The 26,515-nt window shown below is 33.9% G+C and overlaps 1 protein-coding gene across 1 annotated transcript in view; it reads left to right on the forward strand.

Annotated features, from left to right (window-relative positions):
• COL24A1 (collagen type XXIV alpha 1 chain) overlaps positions 1 to 26,515 on the forward strand; it is a 381,932-nt gene that overhangs the window by 287,318 nt on the left and 68,099 nt on the right. The window contains exons 38-45 of the mRNA XM_088022947.1: positions 4,624 to 4,677; positions 6,545 to 6,652; positions 9,887 to 9,940; positions 10,196 to 10,249; positions 10,880 to 10,936; positions 15,895 to 15,948; positions 22,744 to 22,797; positions 22,907 to 22,960. Coding sequence (XP_087879073.1) covers positions 4,624 to 4,677; positions 6,545 to 6,652; positions 9,887 to 9,940; positions 10,196 to 10,249; positions 10,880 to 10,936; positions 15,895 to 15,948; positions 22,744 to 22,797; positions 22,907 to 22,960 — 489 coding nt within the window. The remainder of the gene's footprint in view (positions 1 to 4,623; positions 4,678 to 6,544; positions 6,653 to 9,886; positions 9,941 to 10,195; positions 10,250 to 10,879; positions 10,937 to 15,894; positions 15,949 to 22,743; positions 22,798 to 22,906; positions 22,961 to 26,515) is intronic.

Consider the following 26,515-nt stretch of genomic DNA (forward strand, 5'->3'; position numbering starts at 1 on the left):
TTTCAGATAAAATGAGCCATTGGATTATTGGATTAGGTTATTTGAAGGTCAGTTGTCCGAAAAGAAGCAATTTCAGAGTTGTGGTAAGAACAAAAGCCCAAATGAAGACAGAATGAGAAGTAAGGAAATAGTGACAATGAGCATACACAAATCTTTCAAAATGCTTTGCTATGATGGGAAGCAAAAATGGAACTGGAAAAGTACATGAGAAATTGAATGAGTGAATAGGAAGGGAGGGAGGGACGTGAGGTCAAGGAAGGATTTTTCTCAAATGAGTGCTATCTGGCATATTTAATTGCTGTTGGAAGTGATTCATTTAAGAGAAAACAATTGATAGTGCAAGTGTAGGAGAAGGCCTTGAAAAGGACATGGGGTTTAGATGCAAGTGAGGAGCTGGCCTCAGGGAAGAAACAGGAAAACTTCTTCCTTCATCAGAGAAGGGAAACAATATGTGCGTACATAAGGAGGTGTGCTGGTACGTTCAGTGTTGGGAAGAGATGGCTCTTGCTTGACTACTGCTGGTCTCAGTGCATTATGAGGGAAGGTTATTAACTTGAAAATGAGGTGAGAATGGAAGTTTGAAGAATGTGCAAGCCATCTTGCAGAATAATAACAAATTTCTCGATTATACATGTTTGTGAGATTTAAATTTGTCACATTTTTACTTTATGCACAAATTTTTATTAATATTTAAATATATAAACACAATGATACTTAAACTGCATTACTGGTTGGCAGATAGCATTTCCACACAGTAGTGTCAGCTGACACCTGAATATTTGAGTTCAGTGCAGTTGTGGAGTGCTGATATGAGAAAAGGGTTTATGAACTCCCTCTCATACAAATATTGCAACAAAAGTCTAACATTTTTAAGGATTTTAGGTTTAAGTCACATAACTACAAATTAAAGAAAAAGTATAATCTCAATAGATGAAACAAAAAGTATTTCTAAAGATTTAAGATCCATATTGACTGTCATACGTAATGGTAAAACTTAAAAGAAATGAGCAAAGATCACCACTATTCACTATTTCTCTTCAACATTTAGTCAGAGACCCAGCCAGTATAATAAAACAAGAGAAATAATCTACAGATAAATTATTAGAATTAATGAGATTTTAGCAAGATGCTAAATATAAGAATATGCAAAAGTAAAGATTCCATTCTTCTTCCCCAGCAATAAGCACTTAGAAAACTTTAAAAAAATACTATTGACAATAAAATCAACAACAAAATTAAGCACCTAGGAATAAATCTAACAAGAGATTTGCAAAATTTTATTGAAAAAAATATGTTTATTAACAAAAATGGAGAGATATTTTATATTCATTGATAGGACTACTCAATATCAAAAAATTATCATCTCTCCCCTAAATTAGTCTATAAATCCAGTACAATTTTAGTCTAAATCCTCATAAGAATTTTTTATAGGACACGATTCATGAAAAGTGATTTTAAAAGGAATGTGGAAGAACAAAGGGCCAATATCAAGACAGTTTTCAAGAACAAGTTGCAAAGGGTGGGAGCACAGTGGTGTGTGGAAGAGAGGACTTGCCCTGCCTGATATCATAACTTATTATTAAAGCTAGAGTAATTTAGTCAGTGTCATACTCATTCACAGGAAGAGACCAGTGGAAATAGAAGATAACCTAGACTCAGATCTCAGCATATTTTGAAACTTGAAGTTCAATAAATTGATTATAGATTTCAGATCATTAAGGAAAGGATGAAATATTCAATAAATGGTACTGGTGCAACTGGTTATCCAAATGGAAAACAAAATAAAACAGCTCCTTCACACCAATGTGCACACACACAGAAGAATGAAATTCCAGTTGAAGACCTAACTGTGAAAATCAAAATGTTAAATATGAGAACATTTATGAGAATATTCATGAACACCTGAGAGAGAGGAGAAGGATCTCCTAAACAGTGAAAGAAATAAGAAAATATTGATGAATATGACTACGTTAAAACTGCAAACTTGTATTAATCAAAAGTTATGTTAAATAAAGTGAGAAAATAAGCTGCAGGCTGAGAGAAGAGATCTGTATTATATAGAATGAGCAAAATACAAGTATCAGGAATATGTATAAAAACTTTTAAGGGTACGTACTGAATGGAGCACTGGGTATTATATGCAAACAATGAATCATGGAACACTACATCAAAAACTAATGATGTAATGTATGGTGATTAACATAATATAATTTAAAAAAAAAAACCTTTTATGTATAACTCAGTAAGAATAGCTCCGGAGAATACTGGACAGAAGATAAAAGCTAGAGATTCACATATAGATGTCAGATAACTATATGAATAGATAATCATTCCTCCTTAGTAATCAGAAATATGCAAATTGAAAACACAACAATATATCATTTTCCATAATGAGATGGATATATTTTAAGTCTGATAGTACCAAGCATTACAGAAGATTTGGAGTAATTGGACTCAAACATCGCTGTGGAAGTGTAAATTGACAAAGCTACTTCGGAGAACAATTTAACAATATCTTGTCTACTTGATGATGCATATATTTTATAACTCTGCAATTTAACTTCAGGGGCTATACCCTAAAATCAAAACAAACAAACAAAACTGACATGGCACATAGAGGGATGCACAAGGTATTTATTGCAGCACATAATCTATAACAGAAAAAAAAACCCACACTAAAAATTCATCAGTAGGAAAATGTTTAAATAAGTTGTGATAAGAAAATGGAATCCTGTAGAATGAAAAACAAAATGAATGGATTAAAGACATTGATTAATTTCAAAAACAAAATGTGTGTTTAAAAAATTTCAAAAGAATACATAAAGTACGCTTATTTAAAGTTTGAAAAGATGCAGAATAACCATATATTTCAAATGGAGTAAAAGTATAAAGAAATGCATGGGAATGATAAACAAATTGAGGGCAATGGTTGCACCTGAGTGAAGAGAGAGGGTAACGCGTTTGGAAAGGTATGTGTAAAGGGACTTCAAGTGTGTACATATGTATATTGCTTCTTTTTCTTCAAGTAGGTGGTGGGTACGTGGGTATTTATTGTACCTTCTAGTATCTTTTTATATATATTTAAATATTACATAATACACCTTAAAAAGGTAACAATAGTTAGTGAGAACTAACACTAAGTTCTTCAGTATAAGTCCAGTTCTTTCTAAGCATTTCATGCATTATCTCATTTAATCTTAGTAACCTTATGAAAAGGTATTATTTTACCTCTTTTATATAATGGGAAACTGGGACCTTTAGAAGTTAAATAATCTATTTATGGTCCTATTGCAGTAAGGTACAGAGCCAGAATATGAAAAGAGCAGTCTAACTTTTAAAAAGTTCACACTATTAACCCCTGATGAAGATTAATCTGTCTCTTTTTAAAAGTCCACATTAACCACAAAGAAATCTCGGGTTAGTGCAACTATCATTTCAACCTCTGGATGCAGCTAGAACTACAGCAATAGAACTTAACCATTTTGGCTTCTAAATTCAGTGACTTTCTGAGGCTAGAAGAGCATTTGCTCAGGAGCATAGGGTATGAGTCACTTCCTTAGGTATCTGTTTATTCGTTCAACAAATATTTATCAAGAGCCCACATAGCACAGTGGTAAACCGCAATTTATTTCTTGTCTATGTCATTTTTGCCGTTTGCCAAGCTTTGGGACACAAATTTGAGATTTCCATTTTCACTTCCAACTAATGCAAGGAGTGCTATGATTAACTCTTAGCCATTTTAGAACTTGCATCCTCTGGCTTACTGTGGATCGCATTTAAGCCTAATTATTGTTTGACCTGCAAATTCACATGACATCTGAAATATTTTAGCCAATGTTTACTTTTAAAAAATATATATTAAAAATTTCTGTCTAAACAAAATACAGATTGAAATGAAAATATTGTTTTAAACAGTTTAATATGACTACCTCCTTTTTCTCCATGTATTTCCCTCTCTCCTTTTTTCCACAGACTAAAGAAAATCTCCTAATCTACTCCAATAAGATTTTGAGATTCTTCTTGACCATGTTTTAGATATATTTTATAATCCTATACCATCAACAAGATGTTGAACCCACAGTAGCTCATAGAACTGCTGAAACGGATGCACTGGGTTTACTTTTCTCACCGATTAAAATGGGTTACACTGAAACCAAGTAATGTTTTTCCTCTAATAAAGAACAGGTTAATTTTATCTATCTTGGCTGGTTTCTATATGTAAATTTTACTCACTAATAACAACTAGACCTCTAAATCATTGTGACGTCTTTTTAAACAATTACACAGGGGCGCCTGGGTGGCTCAGTTGGTTGAGCGTTGGACTCTAGGTTTTGGCTCAGGTCATGATCTCAGGGGAGCCCACGTGGGGCTAGTCGCTTGGTGCAGAATCTGCTTGAGATTCTCTCCCTATCCCTCTTCCCCTCTCCCGACTCGTGCACGCACTCTCTAAGATAAATAAAATCTTTAAAAATAAATAAATATTCAAACACAATATTTATTGTTGAAAAGTAACCCTCATTTTTACATAGTGTTCAATTCAGTGGTTATGGGATGTAAGTATTTAAACACTCCGTTTAGTCCTTTCCTTAACAGTTTATTTTCTTTTTTGTATTGGATGCCCAGGGACCTGCAGGAATTGTGGGCATTCCAGGACAAAGAGGTCGTCCAGGGAAAAAGGTAATTTTTTTAACATCTTTTTATGGTTGGTTTTTTTTTTTTTTTACATCTTTTGTTTTTTACATCTTTTTATGGCACATCTTTCTTCTGATGTGCCCAAGCTCCATAGGATGTTGTGATGTTTTTATTTGCACTGGATATAAAGTAATAAAGTACTATAAATCGTTCTTAAAAGGCATTTTTGTATAAGTTAATATTTAACTCTACTTAGGAGTACCCATCACCTTAATTATTTAAACGCAAATTTCCTACTTTGTAGGTTGTATAAAGATCTTTGCCTTTCCTTTTTCCTACTTGCCAAAAATTCTTTAATAGACTATGGGCAGGAAAGGAGAGAAAAGGAAAACATTATGCCATTTGTGGTATTTGGTAACAACTTTAGTACAATGGTTAGGGGAAAGGAATATGACTAGCATTGTTTCTGGGTTTATTTGTACTATGTTTTTCTGGGTTTATTTGTACTATGTTTATCTAAATTGAAAAGGTTAATGATTGATTTTATTTTTCCCATATATTGGCTAAGAATCACAAATAAAGAATGTGGTTTGTCTCTTTTATATTTTACTAAAAAATGATATATTTATAAAATTCTAGAATGTTATAATGAAAATTTCTCCTTTGTATGGGGTCAATAATTTATTCAAGTATTGGTGAGACAGAAATGATTTTCTTAATTCTACCACAACAATTCTGAATATATTACTGTATTTAGAGCTTGCATACCATATCTAGTCCCCCAAAGTCTAATTTTATCATTTATCATTTCTACTAATATACACCCACTCCATCTTTGTCATAATGTAGGGACAGTATAAGTGAGAATAAAAGGTAAAGAAAAATTAATGAGGTAAATTTTAGTAGCCATTCTTTTTTTTCTTAATGTTTCAAGTTTTTATTTAAATCTAGTTAGTTAAGATAAAGTATAATATTAGTTGCAGGCGTAGAATTCAGTGATTCATCACTTGAATATTTAGTAGCTATTCTGGCCCATGAAAATAACCCCAATATTGAAGCCTCTTTTCATCATACATAATGTTATATCTAAAATCAACATTAGAAGTGGGACAGTGTAAGTCCTTACAATAACCTGCACCTCTGGGAATTATTATGAATACCAAAAACTTCCTGACTGTGATCACAGTCTAGTTTTTCTTTGTATCTACTTGAATATCAATAATAGAACAGGTTGGTTCCCACTTTCAGAAAACGAATTATAGTACTTCAAGTTGCTTCCAAGAAGCTGTATTTTGGTGGTAGAGAATGATCAGTCGGCTTGATGGAAAACAGAAGGCAACTAACTAGTTTTTAAAAGGATACAAAATGATATAAAAATATTATCGATTAAAAGAAATGTTATGGATTTTTAAAGGCAGACTCCAAACAAGTGAGTGATGATTCTGAATATACAGTACCATACACTGGAAACTTTTTGCATTAAATAGATCTTTGTGGCATTGAAGCTGTTTATAGAAACAGGCTTCTCATAGGGCCTGTGTTTTCTCATGATGACAAGAAAAACATGCATGCATGCAAACATACATACATAAAAATTTCAAAATAAAAAACTTGGTTATTTTGTAATTCAGCAAGAACACCAAATCTCCCCTGCTTATTAGGGCAAAATTATTTTTTAATTGTTCTTTCTCCTAAATTACTTTTAGTTATATCTTTAAGTTAACCTAGGTGGTGATGGTTTATTATTGTCAGTGATGGTCTCCACTACTATTAAGTTGAAGCAAAGTTACTATTTACAGAATTTTGCTTACAGAATATCCTCTGATGTCATTCCAAGTATATGATATAGTTAATTCATCTAAGTAAAAACTTGTTTTTTTCTCACTTTTCTCTCTTACCAATGAATCCACAGGGTGATAAAGGACAAATAGGGCCCACAGGAGAAATTGGAAGCAGAGGTGCTCCTGGACAAATTGGGGAAAGTGGTCCTAAGGGTGCCAGAGGAACTAGAGGTGCTGTGGTTAGTATTTGATTTGTTTCCAGACCTGAGTTCACTGTGGATGGAAAAGAAATGTATCCATGTCCTTAAAGTTTCATCCCTTGATTAATTTTACAGAGAAAGCAATAGTTCCATTGAAAATAATCTACCTCCATGGGCTGTGGAGAATTGTAAGCATTCCACAGTACTTAAATGGCTTAGTGGTTTCTGGACATGGAAAAGGGAGAGGGGAAAAAAAAAACTCAAAATGGAAATAAAATACGAAATGAAGTTTTAAAAAAATCAGATTATAACTCCTAAGTAAGAAAGTTTATATTCTTTGCACTTAAAGTCAGAATTTAGTATCTGTATAAAACTACACTGTTGGGATTGGCAAATTGCTTTGAAAATTAGGTTTATTTAAAAATGAGTTTTCAAAGTTTATATTATTCTTTGCACTTAAAATCAGAATTTAATATCTGTATAAAACTACACTGTCGGGATTGGCAAATTGCTTTGAAAATTGGATTTTTTTTTTAAAGATTTTTATTTATTTATTTAACAGAGATAGAGAGCACAAGTAGGCAGAGCCGCAGACAGAGGGAGAGGGAGAAGCAGGCTCTCCGCCAAGCAGGGAGCCCGATGCAGGGCTTGATCCCAGGACCCTGGGATCATGACCTGAGCCGAAGGCAGCCGCTTAACTGACTGAGCTGCTCAGGCGCCCCCAAAATTAGATTTATTTAAAGGTTTTATTTATAAGCTTGGACTCCACATGCTTATCTGGAGATTTTTTTTAACCAGCTGTGAACAATATCTATAACATCTAATATTTAATCTTTTGCATGAACTTTTTATGATGTTGGAAGCAAGGGTCACATAATACCTCTGAACCTATAATAGCAAAATTTTATTGCTAATATATTTGGACCTGTTCAGAAAGTCCTAGCACAAGAGATGCAGAACATTTGTGATTTAGTGTTTAGTGTTTTCACTGTTTCATAAGCTTACATACACAATGCATGTATATTTCCTACTCTCCATTAAATGTCACAAATGCTAGACTTTTTACCAACGCCTGCTTGAGAGCATTGCATAATCCATCTGTTGTCTGAGGAAAGTTTGTCTCAGGCTCCTTTTACATATTCATCTTACTACTTCAGGTCTTTCTTACTTCCTTTTATTTAAATTACTAATATTTCTCTGCTTTTGGCTTATATGTTAAAGTACTTTATATAATATGATTAATTTTTAATGAACATCAGAATTAATCTGCAGTCTTGCCATCAAAGTAGGCTCCTACTTTGGATTTGTTTAAAAAGAATATTCACTTTTTAAATATTGACACATATTTAACCTTCCCAAAAGGTTTCATCAAATTCACTCTCCCACCACCAATACTTCCTATTAACTCTTTTGATGTTTTGCAATCTGATAAGTGTGTCTCATTTTCTTTCCATTTACATTTCCCTGATTGCAATTAAGTAATTTGTATTTTTTTTCTGGAAATTGCCTTTTCATGTGTACTTTACATCGTTTGTATTAGGTTGTTTTTTTCTTATTGACTTGCAATAATGCCTTATATATTTTAGATAATATATTTTGTTAAATATGTTATAAAATATATTACAAATACATTTCCCTTTCTATCATTTATCTTTTAATATTGTTTGTGATATCTTTTGCTGGACAGGAGGTTAATTATATAGCCAAATTTGTCAGTTTTTTACTTTACAATTCTAGGTTTTATTTCTTCATTAGAAATGCCTTTCCCACCTAAAGTATATGAAAACACTCTTCTATATCCTTCTAATACTTTTATAGCTTTATTTTTACCCCTAACTTATATGAAAATTATTTCTTTGCTATGAAATAAGTTGTAAAGAACTGATTTTCTCTTTTCCAAATTGATATTTAGTTGTCTCAAAATCATTTAATAGTCAATCTATTTCCCACTTTTCTGAAATACTACCCTTATCATAAACTAAACTTTCAAATATTTATTGGCTTTTTTCATTCTCTCTGTTTTCTTCTGTCACTCTGTTAGTCTGTTTTTAGGTCCAATACCACTCTACTTAAATTATTTTACTATTACAGTATTTTTTGAGATCTGTCAGGGCAAGTACTCCATAATTCATTTTTCTAAAAAGTTCAGCTCTTACTATAATTCTCTCTTCCATGTGAACTTTAAAATCAGCTCTTTAAGTTCTTTAATATTGAATCTTTCAGTAGAGAAGCACTATATGTCTTTCCATTTACTTATATCTTCTTATATACCTTTTAATAAAGTTTTGTTATTTCCTTCATTCTGTTCTTACCTCTATCTTGTTAGGTTTATTGTTAGTTTCTTATGGATTTTATGATTTATAATACAGTCCTTTTTCCCATTATATCTTCTTATTGATCCTGTGTAACATACCTATTTACTTTAATATTTTTATTTTATATCCACTTTAATGATAGGTGGTTCTCATGGGTTCTTTGGGTAAATAATCATATTTAGAATTTCTAGTTTGATATTTGGTTAAGCATATACCTACTCTATGCCTTAATTTTCTCATCTCCTGTTTAGTTTCAAACTCAAATAGGAGAGTTGATGTGGAAACTTTTTAATAGTATGAAAGATAAGACATTATTAGGATTATTATTTTTGCTCTTTTCAGTTATCTGAGTCACATTTTCAGTATTTTGGGGGCATTTATTAATGACCCCTAATTTATATAGTATCCTCATCTGCAAAATATTGATAAGAAAAGCAATAATAGGGTGATTATTGTACATAAGTTGTCAATCATTTCTATTTTAACAAGCTTGACCAGAGCTGAAACTTAGTTCATCAAAGCATCTGAAACTATCAATGCATATGTTCTCCTTGATCCCATTGTGACAATATGGAAAACTATCAGACTATATTCTAATATTCAGTGATGCACGTCTACCATAAACTTTGACAGGTGCAAACTACATTTCCCAGAACTTACTAGAAACCTATCAGATTCTAACAACTGAAAATATTTTTCTTAATATGGTTAAGAATATTCATACCAGAAATAAACTACAGAGACATGTTTTTGGTGGGACTCTTGTGGTTCAGAAGAAAAATAAGACAAAAGTTAGAGTGTTATTTTTTGTTTTCTATTTCAGACTAAGTAAAATATTATACCTCAAAAAATCTAAATTTTAAGTAATAAAAGTACTAAATAAATAAATAATAAGAGTATAAGTTTAATGGTTTGAACAGTTGTTTGTTTTCTCTCTAATATTTACTTTGTTTTTTAGGGACATTTAGGATTGATGGGACCTGATGGAGAACCAGGAATTCCAGGATATAGGGTAATCATTTCTAATTGGAAATTAAAATGCATTTACATGAAAATAGTTATATAAAGATGTCATCTCAGATATGCAAATTAAGATGAAATCTCACTGATAACAAGCTTTCTAGTATAGTTAGGCCTCACCCCCCTAGAGAATAAATCTCATTTTTCATTCAGAATATTGCCATATCTAATAGGATGGCCTTGGTGTTATTAGGTAGAACATGCACAAATTATATGGAGACTGTCTGCTTACTTGTCCTTTTGTTAGGGCCATCAGGGTCAACCAGGACTTTCTGGGTTGCCAGGACCTAAAGGAGAAAAGGTATGTGTGTATATTGACTTTTTAATCCTAAAGTTAAATATTAAATTTTTGTGTTCTTTCTGAAAATATGCATGCAATATTTTCAAAGAATAAAAGAAACACTTTTCAACTTGGGAAGTACTGCAAATTCTAAAAGATAAATAATAAAAGACAAAAATGTAAACAAGTCATTGAGATGTCTTCAATCGGCTGTTTCAAGATATTCATGAAATAATATATGTTAAAGCACTTTGCAATCTGTAAAGCTTTGTAAAAGTAAAACTAATTACTTATTCAAAGAAATTGTGAGACTACAGATTAAATAACTGGTACATTTGTAGTAAAAATTTTTTATGGATTAAGAATAACTACAACAGTACTCCTGTTGATTTACAATATCATTGCAAACTTGAAACTCTGAGCAAATTCCTAAACTGCTTTTTATGTAATTAAAGCAGATTGACACTTCTTAGAACCTATAGGAATCACACCTGTATAAAATATCCTATGCTAAGTTTTATAGGTAAAAGTTTTCCATTTAATTAGATAAAGATAGTATATTTCATAACATATTAGACAATTATAGCCTGCATATTTCAAAGGTTATTTTATTAATTTGGTTTTGTTTATAAATCATTATCTTCATTACAGGGTTATCCAGGAGAAGATAGCACAGTACTAGGACCACCTGGGCCTCGAGGTGAACCAGTAGGTCTTTTTCTAAAATTATTTTGATGTTTCAAGATAAAATGCAATGAAGATAATAGATTGACAGCACCAATCACATCTTTTCAAGGAGTTTTGTTTTGTTAGTTTCATAACATGATTTTGTAGGCATGCACTATTTGTAGCTGTATAATCTAAATGCAAAGCCCCATCTGTGTTGGGCTCCATGTTAGGTGTGGAGCTTGCTTAAGATTCTCTCTCTCTCCCCATCTCCCTCTGCCCCCCCCCAAAATTTAGTAAAAACAACTATATCTACAGTAATTAGCTAAGGGATACACAAAATAAAAAATGTAAATTATGACAACAAATACACAAAATATGGGGAAGGAGAATAAAGATGTAGGACTTTTAGAATGTGCTTGAACTTAAGGAACTATCAACTTAAAATAGACTGCTATGTACATTGGGTGTTAAATATGAAACTCATGTAAACTGCAAACCAAAAACCTATGATAGATTCACAAAAAAAAAGAGTGAGAGAGAAAAGAATCCAAATATACCACTAAAAAAATCATCAAATCACAAGGGAAAAGAGCAAGAGAAGAACAGAAAAGAACTACATATACAACCAGGAAACAATTAACAAAATGGCAATAAGTACATACCTTTCAATAATTACTTTAAATGTAAGTGGGCTAAATGCTCCAATCAAAAGACATAGGGTGACTGAGTAGATAAGAAAAACAAGACCCATCTATGTGCTGCCTACAAGAGATTCACTTCATACCTAGACACACATGGATTGAAAGTGAAAGGTTGGAAAAGAAAATATTCCATTCAAATGGAAATGAAAAAAACCTGGGTAGCATACTCATATCAGATAAAATTGACATTGAAACAAAGACTGTAACAAGACATTAGGAAGGGCATTATGTAACGATAAAAGGATCAATTCAACTAGAGGATATAACAATTGTAAATATCTATGCAACCAACTTAGGAGCACCTAAATTTATAAAGCAAATATTAATAGACATAAAGGGAGAAATCAACAGTAATGCAATAAAGTAGGGCACTTACATCTATGGATGGTTCATCCAGAAAGAAAATAGTAGCCTTAAACAACACATTAGACCAGAGGGACCTAATGGATATACAGAGAACATTCAAAAACAGCAGAACACTCATTCTTCTTAAGTGCACATGGAACATTCTCTAGATTAGATCACATGTTGGGCCACAAAGCAAGTCTTAATAAATTTAAGAAGGCTGAAATCATATCAAGCATCTTTTCTGATTATAATAGTATAGAACTAGAAATAAATACCAAGAAAAAAAAACTGGAAAAAACCCCACAAGTACACGGAAGCTAATCAACATGCTACTAACCAAACAAGGGGTCAATGAAGAATTAAAGAGGAAATCAAAAAATACCTGAAGACAAATGAAAATAAAAACAGCATCTCCCAGTCTACTACAAATAGTTATATGCCAATAAATTGGACAACCTAGAAGAAATGGATAAATTCCTAAACATGTATAATCTTCCAAGACTGAATCAGGAAGGAATAGAAATTTGAACAGGCTGATTAGTGGTAATAAAAATGAATCAGTAATCAAAAAACTCCCAATAAACCAAAGTCCAGGACCAGAGGGCTTCATAGGTGAATTCTACCAAATGTTTAAAGAGGCATTAATACCTATACTTCTCAAACTACTCAAAAAATAATTAGAGGAAGGAATGCTTTCAGATTCATTCTATGAGGCTAGCATTATCCTGATACCAAAACCAGATAAAGGCAGTACAAAAAAAAAAAAAGAAAAGAAAAGAAAATCACAGGCCAATATCATAGATGAACATAGAACATACATGCAAGAACATAGATGCAAAAATCCTTGACAAAATATTAGCAAACAGAATTCAGCGATACATTAAAAGGATCATATACCATGATCAAGTAAGATTTATTCCAGGAATGCAAGGATGGTTCAATATTTCAAATCAATCAACTTGATACACACATTAACAAAATGAAGGATGGGATGCCTGGATGGCTTAGTTGATTAAGCGTCTGCCTTTGGCTCAGGTCATGATCCCAGAGTCCTGGTATCAAGCCCCACATTGGGCTCCCTGCTCAGCGGAGAGCCTGCTTCTCCTTCTCCCTCTGCTGCTCCCAATCCTTGTGCTCTCTCTCTCTCTGTCAAATAAAATCTTTAAAAAAAACAAAAACAAAATGAAAGATAAAAATCATATGATCCTCTCAATAGATGCAGAAAAAGCATTTGACGAAATTCAACATCCACTTATGATGAAAACTCTCCATAAAAACCTCCATAAGGAAGGCCATATATGACAAACCTACAACTAACATCATACTTAATGGTGTAAGCTGAAGCTTTTCCTCTAAGATCAGGAACAATAGAAAGATGCCTACTCTCACCACTCTTATTCAGCATAGTACTAGAAATCCTAGCCATAGCAATCAGAGAAGAAAAAGATAGAAAAGGCATCCACATTGGTAAGACAGAAATAAAACTGTCAATATTTGCAGATGACATTATACTATAAATGGAAAATAAAGATTTCACCAAAAAGCTATTATAACTACTAAATTAATTGAGTAAAGTTTCAGGATACAAAATTAATATGTAGAAATGTTGCATTTCTATACAATAGTAAACTATCAGAAGGAGAAATTAAGAAAACAATCCCATTTACAATTGAATTGAAAATAATAAAATCTCTAGAAATAATTTTAACCAAGGAGGTGAAATACTTGTATTCTGAAAACTATAAGACACTGATGAAAGAACTGAAGATGACAATAAATGGAAAATATACCATGTTCATGAGTTGGAAGAATTAATATTGTTAAGATGTTCATACTATCCAAAGCAGCCTATAGATTTAATACAACTCCTAGCAAAATTCCAATAGGGTTTTTCATAGAACTAGAACAAGTGATCTTAAAACTCGTATGGAATGACAAGACCCTAAATAGCCAAAAGAATCTTGAAAAAGAAGAACAAAGCTGCAGGTATCATGCTGCCTGATTCAAACTGTACTATAAAGCTGTGGTTATCAAACACTATGGTACTGGCACAAAAATAGATACATAGATCAATGGAACAGAATAGAGAGCTCAGAAATAAACACACACTTCTATGATCAATTGATCTATGACAAAAGAGGCAAGAATATACAGTGGGGAAAGGATAGTCTTTTCAATAAATAATGTTGGAGAAACTGGACAGCTGCATGCAAAAGAATGAAACTGGACTACTTTTTTCCCACTACATGCAAAAATAAACTCAAAATGAAGTAAAAGCCTAAATGTAAGACCAGAAATCATAAAACTTCCAAAAGAAAACAGGTGTAAACTCTTGAACATCAGTCTTAGTAATATTTTTTTGGATCTGTCTCCTCAGGCAAAGGCACCAAAACAAAAATAAACAATTGGGATTACATCAAACTAAAATGTTTTTTCAAAAAAACAAAAAGGCAAACTTCTAAATTGGAAAGTATATTTGCAAATGATATATCCAATAAGGGATTATTATCCAAAATATATAAAGAACTCCTACAACTCAACCCAAATAAAACAGTCTGATTTTTTTAAAAATGGGTAGAGGATCTGAATAGGTATTTTTCCAAAGAAGACATAGAGAAGGCCAATTGACACATGAAAAGATGCTCAACATCACTAATCAGGGAAATACAAATCAAAATCACAATGAGATTTCATCTCACAGCTGTCAGAACGACTAGTATAAAAAAACAAACAAACAAGAAATAAATGTTGGCAAGGATGTGGAAAAAATTCCAACCTTCATGAACTGTTGGTGGGAATGTAAATTGGTGTAGCCACTATTTAAAACGGTATGGAGAGTCCTCAAAAAATTAAAAATAGAAATACTGTATGATCCAGCTATTCGACATGGGTATTTATCTGAAGGAAATGAAAAACATTATTTGAAAAGTTACATGCACCCATATGTTCATTGTAGCATTACTTACAAGAGCCAAGATATGGAAACAACGTAAGTGTTTACTGATAGATGAATGCGTAAAGAAGATGTAGTATGTACACACACACACACACACACACACACACACACACACACACACACACACGTATTACTACTCAGCCATAAAAAGGAGTGAAATCTTGCCATTTGTGACGACGTAGGTGCACCTACAGGGCATCATGCTAAGTGAAATAAGTTAAAGAAAAAAAATACTGTATGATTTTACTTATATGTGGAGTCTAAAAAACAAAGCAAACAAAACATAAACAGACTCATAAATCACAGAACAAACTGTCAAGAGAGGACGGTGTAGGGAGATGGATGAAATAGGTGAAGGGGATTACGAGTTACAAACTTCCAGTTATAAAATAAATAAGTCATGGGGATGTAAAGTATAGCATAGTGAGTACAGTCAATAATATTATAATAGCTACAGATGGTGACAGATGGTGACCAGACTTATTCTGGTGATCATTTCCTAATGTGTATAAATGTCGAATCACTATGTTGTATGCCTAAAACTAATATAATATTGTATGTCAACTGTACTTCAAAAAAATAAAAATAAATCAATAAAAAGATTATTAAATATAATCTTCTAATTAATGAATGATTCAGATTAAATCTTTCTCTATCATTTTAACATTAAGTAAAAATGCAAGTTATTTTGCCAACATGCCTAACATATTTTATCCATCTGAAAATTTATATTGTTTAAGTGGACCTCATTTCTTCAATATTTTTTCTTGCAGAATCATTATGAGATTCTCTTTAAATAATTCCATGCTTATGACGTTCTTGTTTTTATTGAAATTCAATCTTTTGAAATTATTTAGTGGAACTAAGCAAATTGTTATACATTTGGTTTCATATTTTTGGAAAAAAATATTCCACACTAACTGTATTATCTTCATTCACAAATACTGAGATCCAACTGTGAAACTGATTATTTTTGCACGTGGTCTCTGCAGGGCCCAGTCGGGGAACAAGGAGAGAGAGGAGAGCTTGGAGCAGAGGGCTATAAGGTAAATACAGCAAATTTCACACCTTGCTTCTACACTGAATTAGTGTTCTCTGTGATTTTTCTCAGTTTCAAATGAAAATAAGCATCACTGGGGCGCCTGGGTGGCTCAGCCGTTTAAGTGTCTGACTTTGGCTCAGGTCAGGATCTCAGTGTCAGGGGATCAAACTCCTAGTCAGGCTCTGGCTCAGTAGAAAGTCTGCTTCCTTCCTCTCCCTCTGCCCCTCCCCTTCTCATGCTCTGTCTCTCTCTCTCTCTCTCTCTCTGTCTTGTTCTCTCAAATAAATAATAAAATCTTTAAAAAAAAAAAAAGAAAAGAAGCATCACTGAGTTATTAGTAATGTCGTGTGGTTTTGATCCTGGAACAAGCCTAGCTCTTTGTACTTTCTGTTCCTTCTTTCTAGAATCATGTTTGTCTTCTCCCATTGCTGCTTTTTTCTCATCATTGAGATCTCAGCTGAAATGTTACTTTCTGAAAGACTTTCCCTAACTGCCCTTTCTATCCATCACTTTATATCATATTTAATGCTATCTATATTATCTTACCTTTTTTTATACATTTGTGGGGTTTTTTTTGTTTATTGTCTATTTTTCCTTACCAGAAAGTAAGATCCATGAAAATAAGACTCTTGTCTGTCTTTCTCATCATTATATCCCCAATTTCTAGAACATAATGTTCCTGGTGTGTAGTAGGAATTCAATAAAGAGTTGTCAAGTGGGTGGATGAATGTCCTACTTTCAAGCCTTCTGTCAATTCTTGTCCTCTTCTATTCTTAGAAGTATTTTGAGAGACCAACTTCGTCAGCCAAAATTATATTAGACTAAGTATAGAATGTATTCTGTGTCATTTTTTTATTAGCATATTTCTGTTTAGGATGTTCAGTATTCTTGCCTCATCTCTCTTCTCTTCCTGTTTACAGTGTCAATAGCGAAACAAAATGGTCATCTGCTAATTCTCTTCCTATAGTTTCTATGTCCTTCCTTTGCTCACAGTATTCTGTGCTTACTCACAGTATTATCTACTCTTTATTTACACAAATCCTATCTATATTTTATAATTTAGTTCAAACTTCTTTTTTCCCAACTCACCCTAACAGGAATCTTTCCCTATTCTGTAGTCCTATAATATTTATTATTTCTAAAAATCATTCTACAGAAATATTTTACCATCTTCTGTTGCTGATATTTTTGCTAATTATTTTTAATGTGTAGATATTTAGCTCTCCAATTTGAATATGACTTCTGTCTTTCTTCTACAGGGTTTTGTTCTGAGCTTTGAATATAATAGTATATAATATGCATATAAACATAATTCATTTTTAATAATGAATTGATGGATTATTTGATCCAATATACCTCTCTCATATATAATTTCAGTAATCATATCTGAAATGAAGATTTACATAGCCAGATTGAATGAACAAGCTGGTAGGTAGATACTTATCATTAATAAATTGATTTTCTCAAGGCCGAAATCTGAAAAATCAACTTTCACTTCCTAAAATTCTCTTTGAAGTAAATGTTGAAGGTAGCTGTAAATGTTTGTGAAGTTGTTTTGATGGTCATCTTGCATTTCTTCTATTTTTGGAGAAACATTTTTAGGATGTCATATATATATATATTCTATTTCAAATTTATATAAAAATTTGTATCTATAAGTGTTTCTTAATCCAAGGAAGCCAGTGTATTTACTTGAAATTAGGTTTTCTTTGGGTTGAGAAGCCAACCCACTGCTTCCAGAATAATTTGAGAAGCATCTAAAACTTCATTTCTGTTGTGCATAACTTCACACATTCTCAGGAAAATCAGGTTCTTGCACTATCTTCTTTTGGCCTTTACCAACTACAAAACATTTGGTAGCTAAACCAGCAAATTTACTGCCAAACAAACAGGTAACTATTTTTTGGAAGAAAAAAAGAATCTCTTCACCGGGCTAGCAGAAGAAAAACCCTGCCTGCATTATTCTGGATAGTCACACCTTATTCAGAAATCCTTCATCTGAGAACTTCTTCCTAGGCCTACTGTAGAATCTATTTCTCCTTCCTCATTCCACAAATACTCTCGGTGAAGTTTTCACTTGTGGATATTTCATGAATTAGTTTGATCCACATCTTCCTTTCTGTCTTATTCTATTCTTTGTCTAAGCTATAGGTTTTAGAGGTCATTTTTTCATTTGTTGCTGGTTTTATTCTAAACAAGCCATCTTGAACCAGACAGCCACAATAATTTTATAGCTTAGACGTCTAAGAGCCATGAGATATCTGCACTTGTCCCCTGCCAAGTTTTCCCAAGCACAAGTTTGATTCATGCAGGGGAACCATGCTTTATTTAGAGTTAGATTATTCTGCTGTAGCCTCAGATGAAATTTTTAAATGTTTGCTTTTCTGTAATTTTAAAATGTATATACTATCCTTTCACTCTAGTAAAATGAGGGTTAGCATTATCATCAAGCCCTCTTTTTTATTGTGCTAACATACACATAATAGGCTTGCCGGGGTGGCTCAGTCAGTTAAGCCTCTGCCTTCGACTCAAATCATGATCCCAGGGTCCTGGGATCGAGTCCTGCATCGGGCTCCCTGCTCAATGGGGAGTCTGCTTCTCCCTCTGCCTGCTCTCCCTGCTTGTGCTCTCTCTCTCTCTCTCTCAAATAAAATCTTTAAAAAAAACACACATAATATAAAATATACCATTTTAACCATTTTATTTTATTTTTTTAAGATTTTATTTACTTATTTGAGAGAGAGAGAGAGAGCACAAGCGGGGGGTGGGGCAGAGGGAGAGGGAGAAGCAGGCTCCCCGCTGAGCAGGGAGCCCGACAACGTGGGGCTTAATCCCAAGGACCCTGAGATCATGACCTGAGCTGAAGGCAGATCCTTAACAGACTGAGCCACCCAGGCACCCCCATTTTAACCATTTTAAAGTGTAAATTCAGAGATTTTTAGTACATTCTCAATATTGAAAACTATCACACACTACATAGTTTTAGAACATTTTCATTGCCCCAAAAGGAAGCACCATACCCATTAAGCAGTCACTCTGTATTTCTCCCAGCCTTTGGCAACAATTACTCTGCTTTATATCTCTATTGATTTATCTATCCTGGATATTTCATATAAATGGAATCATACAATATATAACTTTTTGTGTCTGGCTTCATTTCTTTCAACATAATGTTTTCAAAGTTCATCAGTGTAGAATGTATTAGTACTTCATGCCTTTTTATGACTGAATAATCACCAACCTTTTTAAAAACCTTTTTATATTCACAAATATTCTTACAATTGTGGTGAACTCAAGGTTAGCCTATTGGATTAAAAAAATGGAATGGGGGTGCCTGGGTGGCTCAGGTAAGTGTCCCACTCTTGGTTCGGCTCAGGTCATGATATCAGGGTCATGAGATAGAGCCCCACGTTGGGCTCTGTGTTCAGCAGGGAGTCTGCTTGAAGATTCTTTCCCCTTGCTCCTCTCCCCACTCGTGTGCAGGCATACACTCTCTTTCCCTCTCTCTCTCTCAAATAAATAAATAAATCTTTTTTAAAAAATTGAATGGATAATGCAGGTTTTCTTTCCATTTAGCCATGAACAATTAGAAATTTTTTAAAATCTTTTTCACCATCCTTTGTTCTTTTTTCCTTTTGAAGAAACAGAATTATAAAAGTCATGTGTCTTGCTCATTGTCATCAGTAAATACTCATTAGGCATTATTATACATGACAGATCTTATGTATCATGCATAGTAACATCTCTGGTCTCTCATCATATTTTTGAATGTCTGCCATGGGCCAGGAGCAGAACTAGGTGCCATGAATTTAATACTGGACACCCCGGGCACAGTCCTTACCTCTGCGGACATCATATGCAGAAGACATAGAGAATAAGAACATTTAATCAGTATAAAAACAGATATAGTAAATTATAGCTGTCATCCAGAAAGCTATACATTCCATAGGTCAAGATAAATTCATCTGAGGCTTGAGAAAGCCAGAGTACATAGTGGGAATAAGCATATTATACTGTCAACATTGGCTTTTTAAAGCTATGGGCAGAAACATACATATACCCAAGATGAAGTCAGACTACACTTGTGTGAGATGAAGTCCTAGAAATACATTGAATAACTTATGTTCTAGCTCAAACTCCATTCCACTTTGGTTTGGCAAAGTCCATAACATCTTTGCACACAATAAAAGAACAATGTTAAGTCCTCAGTTGTCATCACTCCTTAGCGTCAGGCATGCATATCCAAATTGCTATTGGATAGCATCACAGGCACCTCTCTACCTCAGTATGTCCTATACAACAGTTCCATCATCCTCCCCAAATTTGATCCTCTTCTTTCTATGTCCCCAATTCAGTGAATGCTACCATCAGACATTAAGGTGTTCAAGCCAATAAATTAATCATCCCTCTCTCTCTGTCTGTCTAGGTCTGTGTCTCTCTCTATTGCTCTCTCTCTGTGTCTGTTTTTCTCTGTGTGTCTATTGCTCTCCCTGTGTTTCTTTCTGTCTCTTTGTCTCTCTCATCCTTTCCCTCCTCTCACTGCTTTCTCTCTCCTCTCATCTCTCAAATCTGTTTGGCCACTTCTTTCGACCTCAGATAGCTCTGCTATCTAGCCACTTTGCCCTACTTTAGTTTAGTTTTCATCATTTTTGTCTGAATTACTTTAATAACTTCCTAAGTAGACTCCCTATCCCCAGTGATAGCCCTCTCAAATCCATTCTCCTCTTAACATGTTCTGTCAGATGAATCTCCATTTATTCCCCCATGCTGTCTCCTCTGCCAGAATGTCTTCTTTTTACTTTCCTGCCTGGAACATTCATCCTTTGAGATTCAGCTTATCATCACTTCCCTTATAAAATCCTTGACCATCTAGCTCCCCTTGGCCATTTAGCTCATCCCACCACTAATATCATTAGGCAAAGTCAGTCATTTCCCATAACCTTGCCTACCTGACTTTATAATAATAGTTACTACAGCATATTTAATTTTTAACACTGCAGAAAAAATGGCCTTTGTCGATTTTTATTGTAATAGAAAGAACCAGAGGAGTTATAGTGAAACTCCTAGAAAGCATATTTGTTTTTCATGAGATTTGTATCCAGACTTCACAAAACCAAGAGAAGCAATTGGCTATTCTATGATCATTCTGAAAAGAGTCCCTGTAAACTACAGACAAAAATGGTAGCAAAATCACAATTGGCCATTCATGGTTTTGAGTTTTATAGTGTGCTCGTATGCTCGATCTCACTGCACTTTGTAACTCCAGCTTTTCACCAATCACTTCTCTCCTGAGTTCTGCTTAATAAATGACCTATAATCAATCATATTTACTTTACCAAACTTCCTCTTGACTGACCTGATTCTGGTCAGGTAAGGCCATGGTATTCTCTTTAGTTATGGCCACGTTCTATAGAAAGCTTTCCAAGCTAGCCTTTCCCTCTTGCCACTGTTCATTCTCTTAAACAGGATTCCTTTTTTTTTTTTCTTTTAATCAGGAAGTTGGATCTTAAAACCATAAACATTTGCCTCAAAGAATGCAAACAAAGAAGGCTTCAACTGATCTTTCTATGAGATAAATTCATTAGCCTATGTAGGCAATCCTTGCTTCTCGTAGCCCAGAAAAACAGATGAGCCTATGGCATTCTTTCTGTAGTGCACAGAGAGTAGGAAGAAATAATCTAAAACAAAGAGGACAGTAGGGAAGGGGATAAAAGAGATTACATGCAGAATTCCTCATGCATACCCTGACATGCCCTTGGGTTGTGCTGGCTTCTGTTTACACACTTGAAAAGGGAAATGTGGTAGGTCAGCATTCCTTCTTAGGAGGACTAGGGTAATGACAGATTGCTGAATATCAAAGTCACTTGATGTGCCTTGGCATTATATAGAGTAACAACTTCCAGTTTTCAACTCAATAAATCTATCCAAATGGTATGAACTTAGTGTGTAAAAATGGAGACCATAGTTCACTTCCACAGTGGGAATAGGTTGAAGAAAGAAATTTGTTCTCAAACTCTCTATTCCTATGGTTATTTACTGTACTCGTTTCCTGACCAAAATTACTGTAAACTGGGTGGTTTAAAACACTGGGTGTTATATGCAAACAATGAATCATGGAGCACTACATCAAAAATTAATGATGTAATGTATGATTAACGTAACATAATAAAAAAATAAGTAAATAAAAACAACAACAAAAAGAACAATAGAAATTTATTCTCTCATAGTTCCAGATACCAGAAATCTGAAATTGAGGTGTTAGTAGACCGTCTTCCCTCCCACAGTCTCTAGAGGAGAATCCTCCCTTTACTCTTCTGGCTTCTGGGGGCTGACAGTGCTCCTTGTGACTACATCACGCCAGTGTCTGCCTCTGTCTTCACATGGCCCTCTCCTTTGTTGTTTGTGTGTGTGTCTCTCTCTTTTAAGGGTACTTGTCATAGACGATTCAGGATGATATCTTTTTAAAATCATTAACTCAATGATATCTGCAAAGACCATTTTTCCAGATGAAATCATATTCACAGGTTCTGGGGATTAAGACATAGACATCTTTTGGTGGGCCACCATTCACCCCACTACATTAACCTATGTGCAAAATAAAGCAAAACTTTACACTCTTTCTCAGTTATCATAATATCCAATGGATATTATGTTCTATAACATTTCAGAGAGAGAATCATAATTCCTGATGTTTAAATTGCACTTTGTAACATTTTGCTACCATTCTAAGTGATACTACCCTATTCTCTAAGTTACATGTCTCTATTTATTTTAATAATACAATATTTTCTATTCCTAGGGTCATGTGGGTTTACCAGGACCAAGAGGTGCTGCTGGACAACAAGGGCCCCCAGTATGTTTTGAAAACACTCTTTGCAATTCTGGCATTGAAAAAATTAGTGTTTGTATATCTTATTTAGTCTCTGCTTCATACGTGATTTCTGTTTGGTTTCCTATTAAAGGGTGAGCCAGGTGACCAAGGTGAACAAGGACTAAAAGGAGAGAGACAATCTGAAGTAAGTTGAAATTATTTAAGACAATTTGGTACTTATGGTTTGTTTGAGAAGGCAGGAACATGGGAGCTGCTGTTCATTGTCATTTAAATGATCATTCACACTTCCAGAGCAAGGATCACTGCAGGCCCCTGATCAGAGTGTTTGTCAATAATGGTGCGAAAACATGATCATTGACTATTTCATGTGTTTTGACTGCCATCCCAATTTCCCTTTACCAGCAGCCTTTTCTGGCTTTGTGAAAATTGCCCAAAGTTGTCCAAAACGAATGGTCTCTCCTTGGGGTTTCAAGCAAAAATACAAATAAGCCTTAAAACCAGTGCTGAAAAGTGAAAACCTATCAGTTAAACCTGTTTTGTTGCAGCAAGGATACGGGTAGAAATAGTTTGACTATGTGACACAGACTCACAATTGGTTTAAAATATTCTTTTCCATAAGACAAGCCAATTATCTGTTATCAAATAAACTACAAATGTATTAGCCACTGAATTTAGACATCTCTTGCCCTGCGCACTGATGTTGCCTCAACCTTACGGAAGGTTGTTGACTTATAACTTGCTTTGTAATTTGTACCATCAGTTCATTGCTGCCTTGCTTTTCATAGCATTCTGATTTCACCTGCTATTGATTTTAAATTAAATTCTTAAGAAAACGTACCGTATTTTAGTAATAAATTAGGTGAGAATGGATAAAAAGTAATCAATTTGAGACCACATTTCTCCTAATTTGTTAAGTTTTCATCCATACTTTGTGTTTCCTACTTGTGGGAATAAGTAGTAAAATTGGGTTGAATCTGATATTACATAGGTGCTCACTCACCTACAGCCATTTTGAATAGTCTTGACATCTACCTAGTAAATCCCTGTCAGGTTCCTTAATAAATAAGAACTAATAAATAAAAAATAAAAGTATCCCATTGAAGGCAAGTCTTAACAAGAAAAAAATGCAGAGAGAAAACCTTTTCTCAAGTAATTGTCCCGTTTACTTACAATTTTTAATACCCAAATTGGAAAAAATAGTGGAAAAAGCTATGATCCTAGAACACTACTACTTCCTTATATTTGCATTAAGTGCCTAAGGATGCAAATGCGCTCCCAAGGTTTGATCCTAAAATTTCTAATCTCTTACAATTAGTACTTTCATATTCTCAGTATTTTCTTTTTCTTTTTTGACATATGTCAGGAAGAAGAAATTTTTAAAGTATTTATTAGTATCTATTAAAATTATGTCAATGAAATTCAAATATTCTCACCAGACAACCACATATCCAGCTGCCATGGTCAACTCTCCCTGTGTATTAGAGCCAAAAGATGCTGAGAAACCATGGTTTAAATTCTGTGTAATCCAAGGGAATTAGTTCTATCCTGCTTTGGGCAATGCTGGCATACAGTTCAAGGTTACATTAAAAACCCTCTTAGAATTTAAAATAGTCATAATTGCTACAAGAATAATCATTGACCATGTATTATTCAGTAGGGACACCTTCAGTGGTCAGGTGGATCTTGTCCAATTGTTGTCATCTTGTTTTTGCAAAGCTGCAAAGTTTTTTAGGTTTGCAAATGGCCCTTTAAAATCATCTGGACCACCCTCTCATTTTTCAGATGAAGAAATTTGAATCTCAGAGAGAGTTACCTAAGATCACAGAATTAGTTAACAACAGAACCAACACTAGAAATTTCCTGTCTCTCAATGTTATACAAAAGCCTTCTATTACTTTGAGATCTTTTATAAATTAAGTAAAATATGATTAATCTTACTTAACCAACTAACTTATTCACTGGGCTCTCATGCATGCTCATGCATGTGTAGAGAAAAAGAGCAAATCAAAGCTGATTGCACAACCACTACATTTTCAAAGACTTTTTTAATTCAGATGTAGTGAATTGTCCTATAATGGCTTTCAAAGACTAAGACTCAAGCCAATATCTTATTTTTCTTCCAAAACAAAATTCCAGATTTTAGTGAATTGAAATTTCTTGGTTTAAAAAAAAAAGAAGAAGAGAAAAAGAGTAATTATTGCCTAACTCTAAATCTATGTTCATATTGTAAAGCTATCCTCTCTAACAAAGTTAGAACAAGCAAAGTATTGAGGTAACTGTCTTTCAGTTTCATTTAAATAAAAAGCAAACAAGGGTTTGGACTATAATGACACATTTTAAAATGTCCATTATCAACAGAATTAGACTACCTTCTATCAGTGTTCTACACTTTGTTGATCTTTATTTTTTTTTAAGATTTTTATTTATTTATTATTTGACAGTGAGAGAGGGAACACAAGCAGGGGAAGTAGGAGAGGGAGAAGCAGGTTTCCTGCTGAGCAGGGAGCCCAATGTGGGGCTTGATACCAGAACCCTGGGATCATGACCTGAGCCGAAGGCAGACGCTTAATGACTGAGGCGCCCCTGTTGATCTTGTTATACTTTTAAAATCTCAATTGTAAGACTATGTTTTTTTCCTAGCGGGCCTACTTCCTTTTAGTATGATGATGATAATAACTGTAATAAAGAAATCTTTCCTGAATTGAACATCTCAAAACAGCAGAGACTATAGTTTAGTTACTTGCTAAACACTTTTTGTCTTCAATAGACAGATTTTGCCACAATTGTCCTATTACAAGTAGCAAAAAATACTTCATAGTCATACTTTCCCTTTCATGTTATTCTATTGGGAGCTGCTTCCTGATGCCCATCCAAGTCTGAATACCATTCTAATTTTCATGATAATAGACCCATACGTGTAGATTTCATTACACAACATTTAACTTTTCTGAAATAATCCCCAACATAATGGTCATCCCAAAATGTAATCAATCTGTGATGATATGTGAATCTCTTTGTTTTTATTTTGTTATATGAACATTTGGAGTAAAACCCTTACTTACATGTGTGGTATGTCTGAACCATAAGACATAAACTCAAGTATGTTAAAAATAAGACTTTGTTTTTTGTGTTCTTTATAATGGAACTTAACATCTGTCCTGAGTGCCCATCCTTCCTGGTGGTAGAAACCTAATTGGTGGAAATCTAATCAGTTGAGTGCCTTTTACTCCATCCACACAAATATCCTACATTTGATTTAGAGTTTTCCCTATTCACTCTCTTGTTAAGTTTGCAGTTACATTCTGGGTAGCCGTGGTGGGGAAGAGGAATGGAAGGTGAATTTGGTCTTTAGTCATCTATTTACAATAGTATACACTGAAATGCACATTATCCATGTTTATCCCCAGTTGCTTATGATCCCACCATGTTGACATCTACCAGGGCCCTACCTTGCTGACATGTACAGCTATTTTCTGAGTATAGAAAATGTACAAAGTCTCCTTATATAGGCCCTTACCACTATATGCTTCTGTTCTTGGCCACGTGGAAATACATTCTAATTCCTATACCATGCTGGGTGCTTGGGGGACTCAGACTTTCTCAAGCCCACTGGCGTAGACATCTCCTACAGAAATTTCTACTCTATTGCTGACACTCAGTGTAGTTTATGTGGGCCTCTAAATGAAGACTTTAGTCTCCCTAGCCATTGTCTCTGTGCCCAAATCCCCACACTTATCTG

Source organism: Eumetopias jubatus, unplaced genomic scaffold, assembly GCF_037043125.1.
Source record: "Eumetopias jubatus isolate StellerSeaLion01/CBP00866 unplaced genomic scaffold, mEumJub1_p1.0 scaffold_4, whole genome shotgun sequence".
NCBI classification, from domain to species: domain Eukaryota; kingdom Metazoa; phylum Chordata; class Mammalia; order Carnivora; family Otariidae; genus Eumetopias; species Eumetopias jubatus.